The 19,923-nt window shown below is 35.9% G+C and overlaps 1 protein-coding gene across 1 annotated transcript in view; it reads left to right on the forward strand.

Moving 5' to 3' along the window:
* The window catches only part of LOC150094899 (uncharacterized), a 269,654-nt gene that overhangs the window by 160,529 nt on the left and 89,202 nt on the right, over positions 1 to 19,923 (forward strand). The window contains exons 13-14 of the mRNA XM_090411271.1: positions 871 to 998; positions 12,740 to 12,862. Of these exons, the coding sequence (XP_090267397.1) occupies positions 871 to 998; positions 12,740 to 12,862 (251 nt within the window). The remainder of the gene's footprint in view (positions 1 to 870; positions 999 to 12,739; positions 12,863 to 19,923) is intronic.

A 19,923-nucleotide genomic window follows, 5' to 3' on the forward strand; every position in this document is an offset into this window, starting at 1 on the left:
AATCGCTAAGCTAAGGTGTTCTGTCAGTGGACTTCTTGCCGAAGGGAGGAACAATCAGTACAAACCTTACTGTGCAATGCTACTCCACACTGCGCACACCACTCATGAGTGGTTGCACTGTAATCATTGAGAAATTCTGCCACATCTCCCCACCCACCCCTACAGCCCAGACTTAGCACCTTCAGACTGCCATTTGTTCGACTCACTCAAAGAACACCTTTCCAGAAGGCATTTCACTATGGATAAGGAAGTTCATCAGACATTGTCATGTTGGTTACTGGGTGTGGGCATGGGCTTCTTCATTACTGGTATTGATAAACTGATGTATCGTTGGGACAAGTGCTTCAATTAATTTGGAGACTTTGTGGAGAAGTAGTGCATGTTCACTTATTTCTTGGTGTATAATTTCAACTTCCTATTATTAAACATCCTCAAGAAAAGTGTTACCTCACTTTTCAGAAATTCTTCTTAATATTGTCTATTTTTGCATTTATTTACTGAGGAAGAAAAATGCTCCTTAGACAACATTTCATGTGAGAAGATATATATATAGCTGAGCTGTAATCCAGAGTAACCAAAAACTAGCTTTGGAAGCAACATAAGGAAAAACTTACTTATGCTATAAAAAAATAAAAAACTGAAATTTTCATGAATATGCTACTATTGTTATTTTAGTTTTATATTTAACAGTACTTACATTCATATAATAAACAAAAGGATAACTTATCTCTTCTGTTTTATTAGTATTTTTTAGTACAATGAAATAAGAATTGATAAAATTGCTGCTTTGTAGATGTATGTACACACATACACTTACACCAATAGTATGCAGTTTTTCCTGTTTTGTTCATAAAATATTTTTAATGACAGGTAAGAGTTCATAGTGTATTAAAGCAACAAAAAACCAGTATCCCTACAACACCTAGTGCAGATCAGGATTTCAGAGATACCCTTGAAAAAGCAATTGATCAGTTAAAATTAAAAGTAGAAGAACTCAAGTAAGATTTATTTCATTCTTCATTTTTTCCCATACATACTAAAACAAATAAACTAATGCTCGATATTAAGGAGAGTACAGTTGTACTCTCCTTAATATATTGCATTTTTATGAAATATATATATATGTTAAGTAAAATTATGCTAAACAAAACATGTTTTTCATTGAAATAATATGTATCTGAAGCTAATATGTGTAAGGATCTAAGATATTTGGCTTTAAAATATAGCAGACATAAAAAATAAATATAAAATCATATAGCCCTCACACACACACATATGGTGCACTCTTACATTTCACTATGTGCTATAACTTTTAGAACCTTTCAAGTGTGAGATTAAAATAATATATGTAATAATAATCTCCTCTGAATGGAACAGGGAAACCCTATCCCATTCAGAGGAGATGAAAAAATGAAATCATGCAGTGTGTAATTTGAACACTGAAGATAGACTGTGGTGGTTGTAGCTGAATTTGGGTTTCTGCCAAGAATCAGAAGTCTATTTCTAAATATCTGTAAGTGATGCTGTACATCCACTGTCATAGTTTCTTATACATTTCATTTTGATTAAGTAATGGATGAATAAATAAAGTATGGACATGCATTGAAACAAGATAAGCTTTTGGACATGACTCCCATAGAGTGATTAACTAGTTAACTTGCATTAATGTGGTCTCAACAATGCCTCTGACATACCACTACTTGTATTCCCCCTCCCTCCAACATGACTACCAGAGTATGTGGCTGCATGATTGTATGACAGCTGACCAAGAAACTTTCTGACTCACTACTGTCAGTTTTGAGCCTTTGTAATATCTGGCCTTCAGCATTTTACTGCTGTTCCCTTGAAATGACAGTGGCTTAGATCTCTATGTATGTTTGGCATGCTCTTGAAGAGTATCACATGAGAGGAGAGACAGAAAGCAGAACCCCTTTTCTGGAGACCAAGCATTGTATTTGCCACATCAGTCTTCCAGTAAGCAGGTGGTGGTGTTTCACCACTCTATGAAGGTCATCTTCCACATAGTAGGTCTGGTTACTATTTTCTCTAACTAGGAAGGTGTCCTTTTGCAGCAAGAATGTCCTATTTGAAAGGCTGGTGGTCCATCTTACAAACCAACATAATTTTGACAAACAGGAAGAATAACTAATATCCTACTATATGAACACAGGAATTGTATCCATTATAGATCACCGTATCCAATGGGAGAACAATCCTCCTTATTATACAAAAACAGATACAAATATGAAGGACTGTTCCCTATAATCTACCACAGCACAACAACATAAACATACATATTGTATGAGTAAGATGATCATTTCCCAGATTCTGAAGGTGAGACAGCCACAATATTCTTCGAATTTAAATATGGCTGAATCACCTCCAGAATCTGGGAAATAGTCACCCTTGCAGTGAAACGAGCATGATCACATCACTGCACTCATAGAGGATACCAGGTAGGACTTTAGGATCCCATGCCCTTCACACTCTTTTGTTTGCCTTCTACTAGTGTGCCTGCATTCACACTAGAAGGAATTATAATAACTAAATACATTTAATTGATTATTATCCCTAGATCTGAGTTTTCTCCTCTAAATAGCAACATTGATTAGATTGTCAATATTTCCATTTGTTGAAACAATATTGTGATATATATATGCCAGATCATTGTTATTCAAAAAACTAGTTAATAATGATGCTTTGTAAAAATGAGAGCACATCAAAAAATTATAGCACAAGATGTGATCTCTTCTTCTCAAAGTGTATCACCTTATCTGTATCCTTTTCATTTACTGTCTGTTGCTTTTCCCATCTTTGCATCATTAGCAAACAACTGAATATTTCTCCTCAGATTATTTCCTGTATCACTGATGTACAAATTTAAACAGCAAAGGACCAAACAGTAAGTAAGCAAGCCCTTTGGTTACACGACTACTACTTACCTACCTTTTCCTGGACTCAACCCCTCTATAAACCACTCTTTGATATCCTCTCATCAGCCACCCTCAAATCCAAATCACCAGCTTCATATCCATTCCCAATTGCTACAATTTATTCATCAGAGTTCCATTCAGAATCCTGTCAGAAATACCTTTGCAAAGTCCAACAGTATGACTTAGTAGCTGTTTCCTTTATCCAACTCATTTTTTCACTTTACCATAAAAGGTAAGTAAATTACTAAGGTAACATCTCTTCTTCACAAAACATGCTTGCCCCTTATAAAGTATCATATTCCTGACAACCCTGTCCTGAATTCTGAGATATTGATTGATTGGCCTATAATTCCTACCTCTGTCTTTGAACCTCCTAAATTATGCAGCAGAACTCTTTTGTTCTTTCCACTCCACTGGCACCTTTCTTAAACTGAGGATTAAATTAAATAGCTTGGTTAGAGGAAGTGTTGATTCCCTTGCCCATTCTAGTAATACACAGGCTGATACCAGGGTCCTAATTGCATTAAACCTCTGCAATACCCTAAGCACCTTCAATTCATTAACCTCTATTCTCCAATCAGTGAATGTCTGGCATTGCAGTATTGCCATCTGGATGGTACACCCTTGCAGAACGATCACTCATTAGCTCAACTATTTGGTTTGTTTCTGTTACCTCTCTACCATGCACTTGTTGAAGTCAGTCTTCCTTTTACTTGCCACATAGTGAAAGAACTGTGGAATTTCTTTTGACCTCATCAGCTAGCCTCCTCTTATAATTAGCTTAGCTTTGCCCTTCCTTTCAATACAGATCAGTCTTCTTGGCTGTGTCTTATGGGCTTGTTGTTGATTACGTTTTCTTTGTATTTCCTCCACAACTTTTTATTTTTCTGCAACTCCTGATTTATCCTCCTGACTCTGGGTATGCAGTCTGATGTTGCTTTCCTCAAATATCCCTTGACCATCTCCCATACACTGCTAACATTTCTTCCTTCCAAATTCTTGTGAGGAGTCAGTTTTGATATTACAAACTGACTCCTCAGCTTGTCATAGTCACCTGCTTTGTAATTTTACATATACCCCTTAACAGAAAATTCTGCATGTTTGGCAATCTCTCAAGTCAAGACCACACGATCCCATTCCTCAAGCAAGGGCAGCATGGCTAGATTGATTACTGCTAAGTTCTCTGATGCTATGACTGGACTATATCCAGCACCCTCAAACCTTCTATCCCCTCTATTACATTTACATTATCCATTATCCGAGTTGAATGACCAGTGATTTCCATAACATTCTTCAATAATATAATATTTTCAAATTCAGTACTACTGTTAAATCTTGAATGAAAGGTTTATTGTAAAATATTTCATCCAGATTTAACAGGTACAAAAATTCCCAGAGAAAATGCTTGTATATGGGTATAAGTGAAATGGTTGATAAGAAATAACGAAAGAGTCATTTAATTGTAAATTCTCCTATGTAATATAATGCTAGGTGCCCGTGTAAAACCGATAAGAGTTGAAATTTAGTGAACGTTATGTTAACATGAGAAAGTTAGATCAAAGTATACAACAAGATAATCGGCTTAAAGAAATATACCCCAGGCAGTCACGTACAGGAGGTCCATCCAAGTTGTGCACATGGAGAACATAACGAGGAGAGGACGGTACTGGGTGCAAGAATTTTGGGTGCTGGCCAGAAAAGAGTGACATAGTAGGGAGAGCAGCTCAGCAAGGATATATAGAACTTGGCGACACCAACTCAAGGCATTTTTTTTGTTTGAGATTCCTGTTCCAGTCATTCCCAGAGAAGGTGCATGAGAGCAGTCTAAAGGAACGATGTCCAGTGGCAGCAATGCGGCCAGATAGTGATCCAGTGCAGGCATAACCATCGGTACAGCGGAAAAGACAGCGCAAAATGATCAACACGTGGAACTATATGGACCGAACCCAGCAGAGCAGCTTTGCCCACATCGGAAAAGGTGATTCGTGATCGTAATCACTAGTTTGTCCTACTTGAAAACAGCTGACCATAAGAGAGGGATAACAAGCCATGTGAATTTTACAGAAGATCGAGAGAAAGGCAAGAGAGATCCTGATGCTCAGTAATGTAGAACCTTTTCAATTCCTTTGTATGCAAGAAATAGTTAGTGTGCAATAATGTGCGGATATGCTCAGTGATTGGACTTACAAAAATGAAACAGGACTTTAGTATCTAATCAACTAGTAGATTGTCTTAGCTCTGAGTAAGAATTCATGTACAGTGTGGTATTGAATTGCTAAAGTATGTTATAGCCTGATAGTGCTTGAATCTAGAATAAGATTAATGCTTGTACAGGTATGTTAGTTGAATAGGATGAAGTTAGAAGTTTAACTAGTTGTAGAAATTGTCTCACATTGTTTAAGACTAGGAGTAATAAGGTTATGTCTGGTTAATCCACTTTCAATTTGTAGGAGAGATTCAGTTTTGTTAAGTGATCTTAATAATTGTATATCGTATTAGAGCAATGAATAAACCTTTCTTTTTCTTGCCTAACAAATTGCCTGATCTGTGACCTCAATGCACCACTCATAAAAATAGAACCAGTGTGAGTTAAAAATTGGGGATAGCTACGACTGCAGTAAGAGTAAAAATATACGAGGTTTTTGTAATGGGGAATTTTAATTGCTTGGTCAGCGAATAGTGTGTCATTCTAAGTTAACTCCCTGACAAGGAAGATTCTCTTGTCTAAGAATTTTGATGGCGCAGCTTTAACAAACAAATGTTTTCAAATTCTGACACGGAGTTAATTCCAGATTATTTTTTTCCGGGGCAATTTCTTTGTCTACCAAGTTTTGCACATGAGAGCAATTTAAGTAGCCATAGAATGAAAAGCATGAAAGCAAGCACGAGAATTTATGTCAAGTAATAGGGATATTCAATAATAATAACAATTAAAAGTAAAAATAAAGACACATAAAACAATTAAAGAAAGGAAGTAAAAATTTAACACTACCAACTACATTCCTATCTTCTCTCTCTCTCTCTCTCAATCACTCACATACACACGCACATACACAAAATTGGACTTTATCCCTTATTACCTTTGACAATACACAAATCTCCAGTACTACATCTCGCTTGTCAGCCTAATCTATACCCTATCCTTTCCTCTACCTTCAAAAAAATTTATTCTTTTGAGTTACTAGAAAAACTTGATTTTCTTTTTCTTCTCAAGACACTACTTCTTACCTCTACAACTGCTAACCTTATACTGATCCCAGTTCTGTCTAACTACAGAATATTGTTAGAATAGGGCACTGTTCTCACATTTGGGAATGCATGCCATATACTTCCTTTATTCTGACAACTAACAGAGCTGTCTGGCCTATTAGTTGATGATCCCTCTCTCATGGGGATTTGATGTTGGCCTGAGCCATGAGGTCATCATCATCATCAAATTCCTGCCATGTACCCTCAAGGGGTGTACAGGATATGACAGTACTACATGAAAAAATTCCATCATTACTAACATCCTATCTACAATTTGCCTCCAAATCAGTCTGTTACTTGTCAAGACTCCAACATTATCAGATCTTATATTTCTATCGTCTAAGGCACTTTGTACTGTATCAATCCACCTATATCTTGGTCTTCCTCTGGGTCGTTTTCCTGCCAACCTGGCAGAGAACACTTTTTTTGCTAATCTTTCCTCTCCCATTCTATTTAAGTGACCATACCATCTGAGATTAGCTCTGCTAACACATTCCTGGATGCTGACAATGTCAAGTTCTTTCCTAATATCCTCGTTTTTAATATGATATTGCCATTAATGCCATCTGTTCACGCCTCTAATCTTTCTCAGGACTCTCATATCTGCAGTCTCTAGTCTTTGGTCAAGTGTTTTACTTCTGACCCAGCTCTCAGATCCATAAGTTAAAACTGGTTTGAACACTGTCTTGTATACAGCTAATTTAGTGTTCTGACTAATTTCTCTCTTTTTCCATATGAATTTATCCCATTGACTTCCCACCATACCAGCTTTGCTGATTTTGTCTATTTCTATATTTAATTTACCATCTTCAGTAATTGTGCCTAAGTAGCTGAAATGTTTTACTTGTTCCACAGGTTCTTTGTTCACAACACAGTTGACATTTACAATGATTCTGCCTATTTTCATTGTCTTTGTCTTTTTATTGCTGACCTTCATACCATATCTATTACAACAGCAATTGAATTTAGTCAGAGAATCTTGCAGACTTGTAGCGGATTTATTTAGAAGTATAACATCATCCGCATAAAGCAAAGAGCTGACATTAACATCTCCAATTTTGATCATGTTTAATACCACTTTCCTTCATAATGTGATCCATATAGATAATTAATAACACAGAGAATAATGTACATCCTTGTGTGACACCAGATTTAACATTAAACCATCTTCCTGTACTTCCTTCAATTCTAACTGCAGACTTACAACTCAAATAAAGACTAAGTATTGCTTGATATAATGCCCCATTGACACCATATAACTGCAGCGTATTGAATAGCTTCTCTCTTGGCACCTTGTCATATGCCTTTTCCAAATCGACAAAACTTAAATACAGATCTTTGTTATATTCCCATGATTTCTCGACTATTTCTCGTAAAGTGAAAATCTGATCCTAACAGCCTCTATTTGGCCTGAATCCAGCTTGTTCTTCACCAAGCTTTTCTTCCACAATTCTTCTCAACCATTTCTCAAGTATACTTGCATAGATCTTGCTAGGAACACTTGATAGGGAAATACCTCTGTAATTCTCACATTCAATTTTATTTCTCTTTTTATATATGGGTACTATGAGAGCTCTACTCCAATCATTGGGAATTCGTCCCTCTGTCTCCAGGCTTTCTGAACTATGCAATGCAGCCACTGTAAGACTTTTATACCACCATACTTCAGCATTTCTGGTCGAATATCATCTACTCCTGCTTCCTTTCCACATTTCAAGCCTTTGATGGCTTTTTCTACTTCAAGTATGGATATGTATTCCTGACTGCATGCCTGGTCAGTGTTTTTTATCACTGTACTGTCATCACTGCTTGTTTCATTTAGCAGTTTTTCAAAGTAATTACTCCATACTTCAAGGATATCTTTTTCTCCTGTTTTCATGTCACCTTTATCATTTCTAACTCCTTTTACAGCACTCTTTCCTCCATTCCTTAGCTTCTTCAACAACCTCCAGAATATTTTGCCACCTTCTTGATATTTATTTTCTATATTCTTGCCAAAGTCCTCCCATGACTTTTGTTTAGCTAGTTTAACACACTGTTTAGCTTTCTTACATTTGTCTCTGTATTCTGTAATAATAAAAGCTGACTTATTTGCCAGGAACTTTTGATATGCTTTCTTCTTTTCCTTCACTGCCTCTTTAACTTCCTGTGTCCACCAGGGAGTTCTGATTTTTTTATCCTTGCACACAATCTCACCACATGCCTCTCTGGCAGAATCAATCAATGTTTTCTTCAGAGTTTGCCACTGAATCTCCAAGGTTTGATTCCTGTTCTCAAACTCTTTCATTTTCTTTTCAATAATCTTTCTGTATTTTAGTCTACAGTTCACATCTGAGAGCTGCTCAACTTTTATTCGCTTTAAAACTTTCTTACATGTTATTCTTTTCGATATGAAATTCAATTTTATCCTGCTCAAGACTAAATAGTGATCACTTCCAATTTCACATCCTCTGTACACTCTGGTGTCCTGCACCAGGGAGAAAACATCACTATCAACAATAACATAGTCAATGAGACTTTTCTTATTACTTGCCTCTTCTCTCTCTCTATGTGAATTTGTGCACATTTTTATGTTGGAACATGGTGTTAGTAATAACCAGTCCATGTCCTGAGCAGAAATCCAACAGATATTTGCCATTATTATTAGCTTTGCTCTTTTCTCCAAATTTTCCCAAAATATTTTTGTATGTCTCACAATCATTTCCTATTCTGCTATTTAGATCCCCAACAAGGACCAACTTTTCATTTTTCATTGTGTCAGTTGCTTTTTCCAAAGCCTCAAAAAATTCCACCCCTTCTACCTTAGTAGAACCTTCTGTGGGACCATAGGCACAAATAAGTCTCATTGTCCAGTTCCCCATTCTCATATTTGCCCACATTACTCTACTTGAGACTGACTGCCATTCAAGAAGATTAGCCTCATATTTTGTGTTGAATGCTATGGCTACTCCTTCTTTTCCTTGATTGTCATTTCCTGAATATAACATTTTGTATTTATTGCTCAGGAAGATCTCACCAGTTTTGGTATTTTTTGTTTCAGTCACCCCTATTATGTCGATCTGGTACTTATGTAATTCCTCAGTTAGCTCCATTTCTTTGCCATTCAGGCTTCTTATGTTGATAGTACCGATCTTTAACTCTGGTGATGTTGAGTTGGGGTTTGTTTTCAGATTTGTTCCAGTAGCTGACTTTTCGCTGTTCGCCCTGGTTCCCTGGCTAAAACAACGGGGGCCTTGTTTAACTGGGCGACGCCCCAGCCGGCATGAAATTTTGTCATGTTGTACCATCATTTTTTATTTTGGTTTAACCAATAAGAATACAATTTGGTCGGCTAAATCCCAAATTGCCAGCCCATCCTCGTTCGTTCAGTATCAAAGTAGATACCCAACAGGGTGTACCATGAGAAGGTGAGGATTGGACATTAGGTCAGAAGCCCTGATCGGTTCTCCGCATTCCTTTAAAGGCTGTGTGGAGGTCTCTTCTCAGTTTAACAGCTTTGACCCTTAAGCACCCCGAGCCATGAGGTAAAAACAGAATATTCAGAGATATTCTGTCTCATGCCTGCCTTTTGCACTGAACTGGTTTTCGTCATTCCTGCACTTTTACAGTCTGCTCCATTGAACTTACATTTCTCCATTTAACTCTGTCCTCTATAACAGCTTTCTGCATGTATTGTCAAAAAGAATTCATTAAAATTACTGATTTTGCAAAGTCGGGTGGCAGCTTATTATGTGGCAAATTGATATTAGGAAAAATGTTAGCAGATGATTTGTTCTTTAGATCAATATATGAAAGAATGAGGTCTTGATAAGTGAAGCTGATAAGTGGATCATCACAAGTAATCTTGTCTTTAGATGCTGCTGCTGTTTACATTTTGAGATATTGCAACATGGAAGTGATATATATTAAAAACTTGTACCATAGATATTAACTGCATGTGAAGTACTAAAAATAACTATTTTGATGAAAATTCTGGATAAGCTTTCAGCCAAGTAGCTTGTGAAGGAGAGTTCATAGTAAAATATTAAATTAAATAGTAAATATTAATAGTGAATTGAATGGGCAAGACCTTCGGCCAGCAGTGGACAGAACCAGACGGTTGAAGAAGAAGAAGAATAGTAAATTGAGTGCTACAATCAGTTGTGGTACTCGGTTTTCAGATATTTATTATTGCATGACATCTCTATGGGGTTCAAGGATTTATACAGGATCTCTGTGTTAAAGCTTAAGTGCTGGGAGGACATCATATTTGAGGTTTAATGTAGTATTAGCAGCACTAACTGAGATGAAATAGTTTTAAAAATTATTTCATCTCAGTTACTAAGACATCTTCAGAGGATACACCTCTCTCTCTCTCTCTCTCTCTCTCTCTCTCTCTCTCTCTCTCTGTGTGTGTGTGTGTGTGTGAGAGAGTGAGTGAGTGATGGGTATTTGTAGGAAGCCTAGGGTGTAAATTGAGACCTCTGATTAATGTTTCCAAAATTTTGGTAAGTTTTTTTTTTTTTTTCACCTATATTTATTTAAATTTGGTTTCTGAGTGCTTCTACAGATTCCAAAAACAGTCTTTCTTTTTTAAATTTACTGTGATGGGCATGGGTTGTACTTTTTCAGAAGATCCTGTGAGTGGTATCCAATATATGATCCAAAAGACCAGATTGACCATAGTCATGATTGCAGATGTAAGTTTTGTGCTCATCTAAATGGATGGTGGCTTTATCTGTCTGTCTGATGTATGTCAACTTGCAGGAACAGAGTACTTTATTTACTCCAGGTACTGAGAGAGAAGGGAGCTGACCTTTGGTAGAACAGATAAGGGTAGCAAGTTTCTGGTGGGTAAAAGTACAACCTCTACACAGCTTAAAAGCTGTGTAGAGGTTGTACTTTTTTTTTTTTTTTTCCCCCTCAATGTACCCTGGATGTAAAAGATGGATGGCATTTCTGAAATCCTTCTTCAGGCTGAGGATTGGTTCGGGGAAAATTGATTTTTTTATTTTATTTTATTTTGTAAGCACTGTGGTCATTGGATAGGAGGGTATTGTGTATGTGGTTGAGTTCTGTTGAAAGAGAGGTTTCACTGGAACAAAGATTATAGGCTCTGTTGTGGTTAGAGTTTTAATGATGCCATATTGTTGAGAGGGGTGGTGTGGGAAATCTTGTGAATGCATCTGCTTATGTGAGTGGACTTTCTATATACAATGAAAGAGAGGTTACCATTTGTAAGGCTTGCCACTAAGGTGTCTAACTATCATTATTTTCCTTTTCCATTCTTGGATCTAGACTATTGAGGTGACAGAGGAATGTGTCTGGGCCATGAGGTCAAATAGAGAAACATTATCTACATATCTTCTGGATAAGAAGTTTGAAGGGGACCGAGTGTATGGCTTGTTTTTAAACTTTTTTTTTGTAAAAATTATCAAGTGGGATGAGGGGTGCATATCTAAAGTCCTATCAAGGTGGTGCACCTTCTCTGTAGGCATTTGTAGGAGGCTTAGAATGTAAATTGGGATCTCTGATGATTAATGTTTCCCAAATTTTGGGAAGTTTTTTTACACCTATATTTGTTTAAATCTGGTTGATTTCTGAGTACCACTGCAAATTCAAAAAAAAAAAAGGTGGTAAAATAGCCATTATTAAGATTCTTTTTATCCTAGATAGCCTCAGAACTCCACTCTCTGCAACAAAAGAGCCTTGTCATTACTCTGACTACAGAAAGCTTATAATTTTTTACCATATCAAATAAATAAATAAAATGTTCGACAATTTCCAGTTAGATAGCTGGGTGAAAAGACATCTTGAAAGTTGATCTTATACAAAAAGTTCTTTAAATGATTTCACCTATATAAATATAAATCTCTCTCCACACTTCTTGCTATATCAACTCCACTGATTTTGGAAATAAAATCATCAGCTTCTCTTTTAAGAGCAGTTACATGGTAAATGGCTGTGCTATTGTTTCTTCTTGATTCTATATACTATCAAAAGAAACCATGACCATCTGTGATTTGTAAAATGAATTTCCTTCTCAATAAGATTAAGCTAATGGATTTGGTCATACATTCTGAATACTTCATTTTGATAGAATAAATTTTAGAAACAATTACTATAGGATTTCCTGTTTCTTTCTCCTCTGCTATTCAATTTCTTTATAGAAAGGTTAATCAAAGTTCCTTCTATCTGACCCTTTAAGCCTATCATCTGGCTCCATTATATTCATGATGTGATTTGGCTAGATTCATTTCTTACTTTAGTCATCAACAGAATTTTTTGAATCAAGTTCATCATGGAAGAAGTTAATAACAGATGTCTATCTTTGCTTGTACTTGAATGTCTCTAAGACATTTACCTGCAAATTATTTCATTGTGTTCATGCTGCATCCTCAAACAGGAATTACAAACCATACAATTGAAGTTTGAAATGAGTATCATTGTCATGTTGAACATTTATTTAAAAATTTTAATACACATAAATGCTTAATTAAAATTGCTTTATTGAATATTACAGCTGTAATATTTTGTTTACCATTTATTGAAATTTATGACACTTATATTGTTCACAGTGACAAGCTCCAGCTAACAGCAGTCGAATACGATACTTTGCAGGATGACCATAATCGATTATTACAAAGACACAGCAAGTTGATAGAGGATGCACAAACTAAAGAGTTATCCTTGAATAATAAGTAATGTTTAGATATATTACTGTTTTATCTTTAAATAAATTAATTAGAAATATAAATCACTAATAGTGATTCATATTACCATTATCAGACATCACTATATCATTCTGATATAGAGATTGAAGGCTATATGCAATATTTAAAATGCTTTCCTATTGCAGCATCAAACATATTTACTTGTGCTTTTTTGTGGCATATTTAATTAATTGGCTGACCTTAATTTGGCTGAGTGGTTATCTTACCTTCTCTCCAACCAACAGAGTTTGATTTCTGCCTTAGGCATGTATGTTTGTGATTGTCTTTAGGTGGAATATGAATTTCATTGCCTGGTGTGAGATGGTTTGCCCTGAATAATGTCATCATCATCATCATCAAATTCCTGACATATACCCTCAAGAGGTGTACAGGATATGATAGTATAACATGAAAAATTTACATCATTACTTACTTCCTATCTACAATTTTTCTCCAAATCAGTCTGTTACTTGTCAAGACTCCAATATTATCATTATCAGATCTTATATTTCTATCGTCTAAGGCACATTGTACCATATCAATCTACCTATATCTTGGTCTTCCTCTGAGTCGTTTTCCTGCCAACCTGGCAGAGTACACTTGTTTTGCTAATCTTTCCTCGCCCATTCTGTTTAAGTGACCATACCACCTGAGATTAGCTCTGCTAACACATTCCTGAATGCTGACAATGTCAAGTTCTTTCCTAATATCCTCGTTTTTAATATGATATTGCCATTGATGCCATCTGTTCACGCCTTTAATCTTTCTCAGGACTTTCATATCTGCTGTCTCTAGTCTTTGGTCAAGTGTTTTACTTCTGAATCAGCTTTCAGATCCATAAGTTAAAACTGGTTTGAACACTGTCTTGTATAGAGCTAATTTAGTGTTCAGACTTATTTCTCTCTTATTCCATATGAATTTATTCAATTGACTTCCTACCATACCAGCTTTGTTGATTCTGTTGTTTATTTCCATATTTAATTTACCATCTTCACTAAAAATCGTGCCTAAGTAGCTGAAATGTTTTACTTGTTCCACAGGTTCCCCGTTCACAACACAGTTGACATTTTCAATGATTCTGCCTATTTTCATTGTCTTTGTCTTTTTAATGCTGACCTTTATACCATATCTATTACAACAGTTATTCAATTTAGTCAGGGAATCTTGCAAATTTGTTGTGGATTTATTTAGAAGTATAACATCATCCGCATAAAACAAAGAACTGATATTAACATCTCCAATTCTGATATTATGTTTAATACCACTTTCCTTCATAATCTGATCCATATAGATAATGAATAACAGAGGGGATAATGTACATCCTTGTCTCACACCAGATTTAACATTAAACCATCTTCCTGTACTTCCTTCAATTCTAACTGCTGATTTACAACTCAAATAAAGACTAAGTATTGCTTGATATAATGCCCCATTGACACCATATAACTGTAGCATATTGAAAGGCTTCTCTCTTGGCACCTTGTCATATGCCTTTTCCAGATCGACAAAACTTAAATACAGATCTTTGTTATATTCCTGTGCTTTCTCAACTATTTGTCTTAAAGTAAAAATCTGATCCTGACAGCCACTATTTGACCTGAATCGAGCTTTTTCTTCACCAAGCTTTTCTTCCACAATTCTTCTCAACTGTTTCTCAAGTATACTTGCATAGATCTCACCAGAACACTCAGTAGGGAAATACCTCTGTAATTTTCACATTCAGTTTTATTTCCCTTTTTATATATGGGTACTATTAGAGCTCTACTCCAATCATCGGGAATTCGTCCCTCTGTCCAGGCTTTCTGAACTATGCAGTGCAACCACTGTAAGACTTTTATACAACCATACCTAAGCATTTTTGGTCGAATATCATCTACTCCTGCAGCCTTTCCACATTTCAAGCCTTTGATTGCTTTTTCTACTTCAAGTATGGATATGTATTCCTGACTGTATGCCTGTGGAGTGTTTTTTTACCACTGTGCTATCACTGCTTGTTTCATTTAGCAATTTTTCGAAGTAATTACTCCATACTTCAAGGATATCTTTTTCTCCTGTTTTCATGTCACCTTTATTATCTTTAAGTCATTTTACAGCACTCTTTTCTTCATTTCTAAGCTTCTTCAACAACCTCCAGAATATCTTACCACCTTCTTGATATTTATTTTCTATGTTCTTGCCAAAGTCCTCCCATGACTTTTGTTTAGCTAGTTTTACACACTGTTTTTAGCTTTCTTACATTTGTCTCTGTATTCTCTAAGAGCAAAAGCTGACTTATTTGCAAGGAACTTTTGATATGCTTTTTTCTTTTCCTTCACTGCCTCTTTAACTTCCTGTGCCCATCATGGAGTTCTGATTTTTCTATCCTTGCAGACAACCTCACCACATGCCTCTCTGGCTGAACCAATCAGGGTTTTCTTCAACGCTTGCCACTGAATCTTGAAGGTTTGGTTACTGTTCTCAAACTCTTTCATTTTTTCTTTGATCATGTTTGTGTATTTTAGTCTACAGTTCACATCTGAGAGCTGCTCAACTTTTATTTGCTTTAAAACTTTCTTACATGTTATTCTTTTCAATATGAAATTCAATTTTATCCTGCTCAAGACTAAATAGTGATTGCTTCCAATTTCAAATCCTCTGTACACTGTGGTGTCCTGCACCAAGAAGAAAACATCACTATCAACAATAACATTGTCAATGACACTTTTCTTATTCCTTGCCTCTTCTCACCATGTGAATTTGTGCACATTTTTGTTGGAACATGGTGTTAGTAACCAGTCCATGTCCTGAGCAGAAATCCAACAGGTATTTGCCATTATTATTAGCTTTGCTATTTTCTTCAAATTTTCCCAAAATATTTTTGTATGTCTGACAATCATTTCCTACTCTACTATTTAGATCCCCAGAAAGGACCAACTTTTCCTTTTTCATTGTGTCAGTTGCTTTTTCTAAAGCATCAAAAAATTCCTCCACTTCTACCTTAGTAGAACCTTCTATGGGACCATAGGCACAAATAAGTCTCATTGTCCAAATCCGTATTCTCATATTTGTCCACATTACTCCACTTGAGACTGCCTGCCATTCAAGAAGATTAGCCTTGCATTTAGTGTTGAATACTATGGCTACTCCTTCTTTTCCTTGATTGTCATTTCCTGAATATAACATTTTGTATTTATTGCTCAGGAAGATCTCACCAGTTTTTGTCTTTTTTGTTTCAGTCACTCCTATTATGTCGTTCTGGTACTTATCTAATTCCTCAGCTAGCTGCATTTCTTTGCCATTCAGGCTTCTTATGCTGATAGTACTGATCTTGAACTCTGGTGATGTTGAGTTTGGGTGTGCTTTCAGATTTATTCCAGTAGCTGACTTTTCGCCCTGGTTTCTAGCAAAAACAATGGGACCCTTGTTTAACCGGGCGACGTCCCAGCTGGCATGAAATTTTTTCATGTTGCACCATCATTTTCTATATTGGTTTAAGCCAATAAGAATACAATTTGGTCGGCTAAATCCCAAATTGCCAGCCAATCCTCGTTCGTTCAGTATCCAGGTAGATACCCAACAGGGTGTACCACGAGAAGGTGGGGATTGGACATTAGGTCAGAAGCCCTGGTTGGTTCTCCGCATTCCTTTAAAGGCTATGTGAAGGTCTCCTCTCAGTTATACAGTTTTGACCCTTAAGCACCCCCTAATGTGGGGTGCTTAATGTGGCTTGAAAATGTTCCATGATTAGTCTTCTAGAGTAGCATTTTCATGACTGGGCTACCTTTATATAGAGGCTAATGACTTCACATCAATTGCCTTAGTATCCCATAATGCAATGCACATATCCTTATGGACATGTAGAATGCTGTGCATTATAGGAAGGATCACTACCCAGACTGGTTTTGACCTTTATTGAGGTTTCACGTTGACCTATACCCCCAGGCAAAGCAAGGTATGTGGAAATGGGTCGAACTGCCCCACTGTTGTACTGGTGTTGTTGCTGAGATACCAGTCTTGACACCCAGTGCTCACCTCTGGGATCAACCATGCATGGCTGACCAAGGTTTTACAACTCATGATAATTTAGAATATTACAAGAAAATCCTCAGAAAAAACTGTTGAAGCTGTCTACAATTGATATTAACCTATAGTTGTGAAACATGGTCATCAACAAAGGGAGATAATAGAAACTGATTGCATTTGAAAGAAAAGTACTAAGAAATTAATTTGGGCCCTCTTAAATCAAAATACTGGATTGTATCAATGAAGAAATAATGAGGAGGAAGTGTAAAACCTGTTTTCAAAGATCCAGCATTCTTATCATTTATAAAAGATAAGATAATTGAGTGGGTTAATCATGCCTGGAGGGCAGATAACCATTTAACCAAACAAATACTTAGAAATAAAATTGAAATCACCTACAGGTAAACCCTACGTACAATGGATGGATATGATAATGAAAGACCTAAGACAGCTGAATGAACATTTTACACCAGATGCAGCCTATAACAGATGATGGAGAAACCTAGTGATGATGATGATAGTATTAGATCTAAACAGCCCATTAAGCTGTTCAGGAGGAGGATTTTCTCTTTATGCATAATTCTCGTGGAATTCTCATGGAAATGATTAGACGTTGGTTATGCATTTTTACTGAATAGCTTAAGGAAATTACAACGTATACTAGGATATACATTAAAATAAATTTTAATACACTTGCAATATTTTGGCAACGTCATGTTGCCATTTTCACAGGAACTTAAAAACAAGACACGTGCACACAAGCACAACAAACAGTAAATGAGGACGAAGCAGGAAGCTATTCTTTCTCCTAAAAGTCCTGATGGTGCCTCCTAGTGGGCAATGTTGGTATTCTTGGGTGAATGGGCTGAAGGTCTTCTGATGTAGGTTCCCAAATTTGGGGCAGTCTCATGCAACCAAATTTGTTGAGATTTGGATTGTTTCTTAGGGCTGAGGCTGATTCCATGAAAAGCCTTTCGTATTTGAATTCTTTATGCATACTGATGTATGTTTAATTGGAAACAATCACTGTGTGGTAACCATTTTCATTTGGTAGATAAATTTTTACATTTGCAGAGGGTTTTAAAATGGTGAAGTTTTGTCACTTGGTTAAAGAGTTAAATTTAAAAATTAAATTAAAATTATAAATAATACTATAAATGCTTTAATTTATCGCATAATGTGAAAAAAAAAACCCGTCAACCTCTCTCTCTCTCTCTCTCTCTCTCTCTGTAATCCAGGGTATTTTAGTCCTTGTTAAACAATAAACAGCAGAGTAGGAAATAAATCCCACCAGACATACAGAAATGATTTGGGAAAATTTGAAGAAAAAGGCAAGGCTAATAACAGTTACATATTTAGTTTAATCCTTTATCCAAGTGTAAGCAAACAAAGTTTACGTCTGTTTGTATTGTTTAACATCAAGTAGATGTTAAACAAGTAGTCTGGGACAAGAAGAAAGTATACCAAAAGTGAACTCTACTCCAAATGATTTTGGAGTAGAGTTCTTATAGTTCTGATCTATAAAAAATGGAATAAAACTGAATTTGAGAATTACAGACAAATTTCTCTAATAAGCATTCAGGTAAGATTTATGCATGCATACTTGAAAATAGGCTGAGAAAACTGGAGAAGAACAAGCTGGGGTTCAGGTCAAATAGAGCTTGTCAAGATCAAATTTTCAGTTTACAACAAATAGTTGAGAAATCATGGGAATATGACAAGGATCTATACTTAAGTTTTGTAGATCTGGAAAAGGCAAATGACAAGGTACCCAGAGAAAAGCTTTTCAGAACACTACAGTTATATGAAATAAATGGAATATTATAAAGAGCAATACATTGTGTCTGTTTAAGTTGCAAGTTGTTAGAATTGAAGAAAACACAGGCAAATATGGTGTGATGTAAAATCAGGTGTAATACGAATTTGAATACAAATTTGGCATGAAAATCAGCAGTAAAAAGTCCAAAAGGATGCAAATAGGCAGGAACATAGAAAACTTCAGCTGCATTCTCAGTGAAGAACCCGTAGAATAAATAAAACATTTCAGCTATTTAGGCACATTTTTAGTGAAGATGGCAAATTAAAATTGGAAATAGACAAGAAAATGAGCACAGCTGGTATGGTGGGAACCAGTTCAATAAATTTAAAATGAATAAGAGAGAAATTAGCTAAAACACTAAACTAGCAGTATATAAGATAGTGTTCAAACCACATCTGAGAGTTAGGTTAGAAATAAATCACTTGATCAAAGACTAGAAACCACAGATATGAGAGTTCTTAGAAAAATTACTGGCCTGAACAGATGACATCAGTGGCAGAATCATATTAAAAATGAAGACATTAGGAAGGAACTTAACACTATTTGCATTCAGGAATGTGTGAGCATAGCTAATCTAAGGTGATATGGTCATTAAACAGAATGGAAGAGGAAAGATTAAAGATCACCAAAAACAGGTGTTTGATGATAAGAGAAAGACCAAGGTCTAGGTGGAGTGATTCTGTCAGAATTGCCTTAGTAGAATGAAATGAGACAAGTAATTTGGAGGGAAATTGTTGATAGGGAATTAATCATAATGGAAATTTAATCATGTAATGCTGTCATAGTAGCCTGAACACCCCCTTGAGGGTATACGTATCAGAAAATTGAGATATCAGTACATACTAGAAAAGTTGGTTTCTTTATATTGGCTGAAACATAAATTGTCATTATGGTACTAGGCAAACAAAAGGTTGTTTGAGGCATCATATTTAAGCATAGTCCTTACTCTTTCCTTGAAAAGGCCAGTGAAAAGAAGTAAAAATCAGGTAATTTTACACCCACAACAAAAAAACTAAAAGTGTCCACTTTTAGTTTTGCTGTGGATGTAAAATTAACCATTAATGCATATTACTACCAAGATAAAAAAGACAAACAGGTGAAATCATTCTGAATAATTGTTGCAAGATTAATTATTTGTAGTAAACACACACGCACGTACTTGCATGCTTCCTTGGTGTGTGTGTGTGTGTGTGTGTATGTTTTGGAATGGGGAATGAAAAAATTAGCT

Source organism: Typopeltis vanoorti, chromosome 21 (assembly GCF_054136105.1).
Source record: "Typopeltis vanoorti isolate ZY-2024b chromosome 21, IOZ_Tvanoo_1.0, whole genome shotgun sequence".
Lineage (NCBI taxonomy): Eukaryota > Metazoa > Arthropoda > Arachnida > Uropygi > Thelyphonidae > Typopeltis > Typopeltis vanoorti.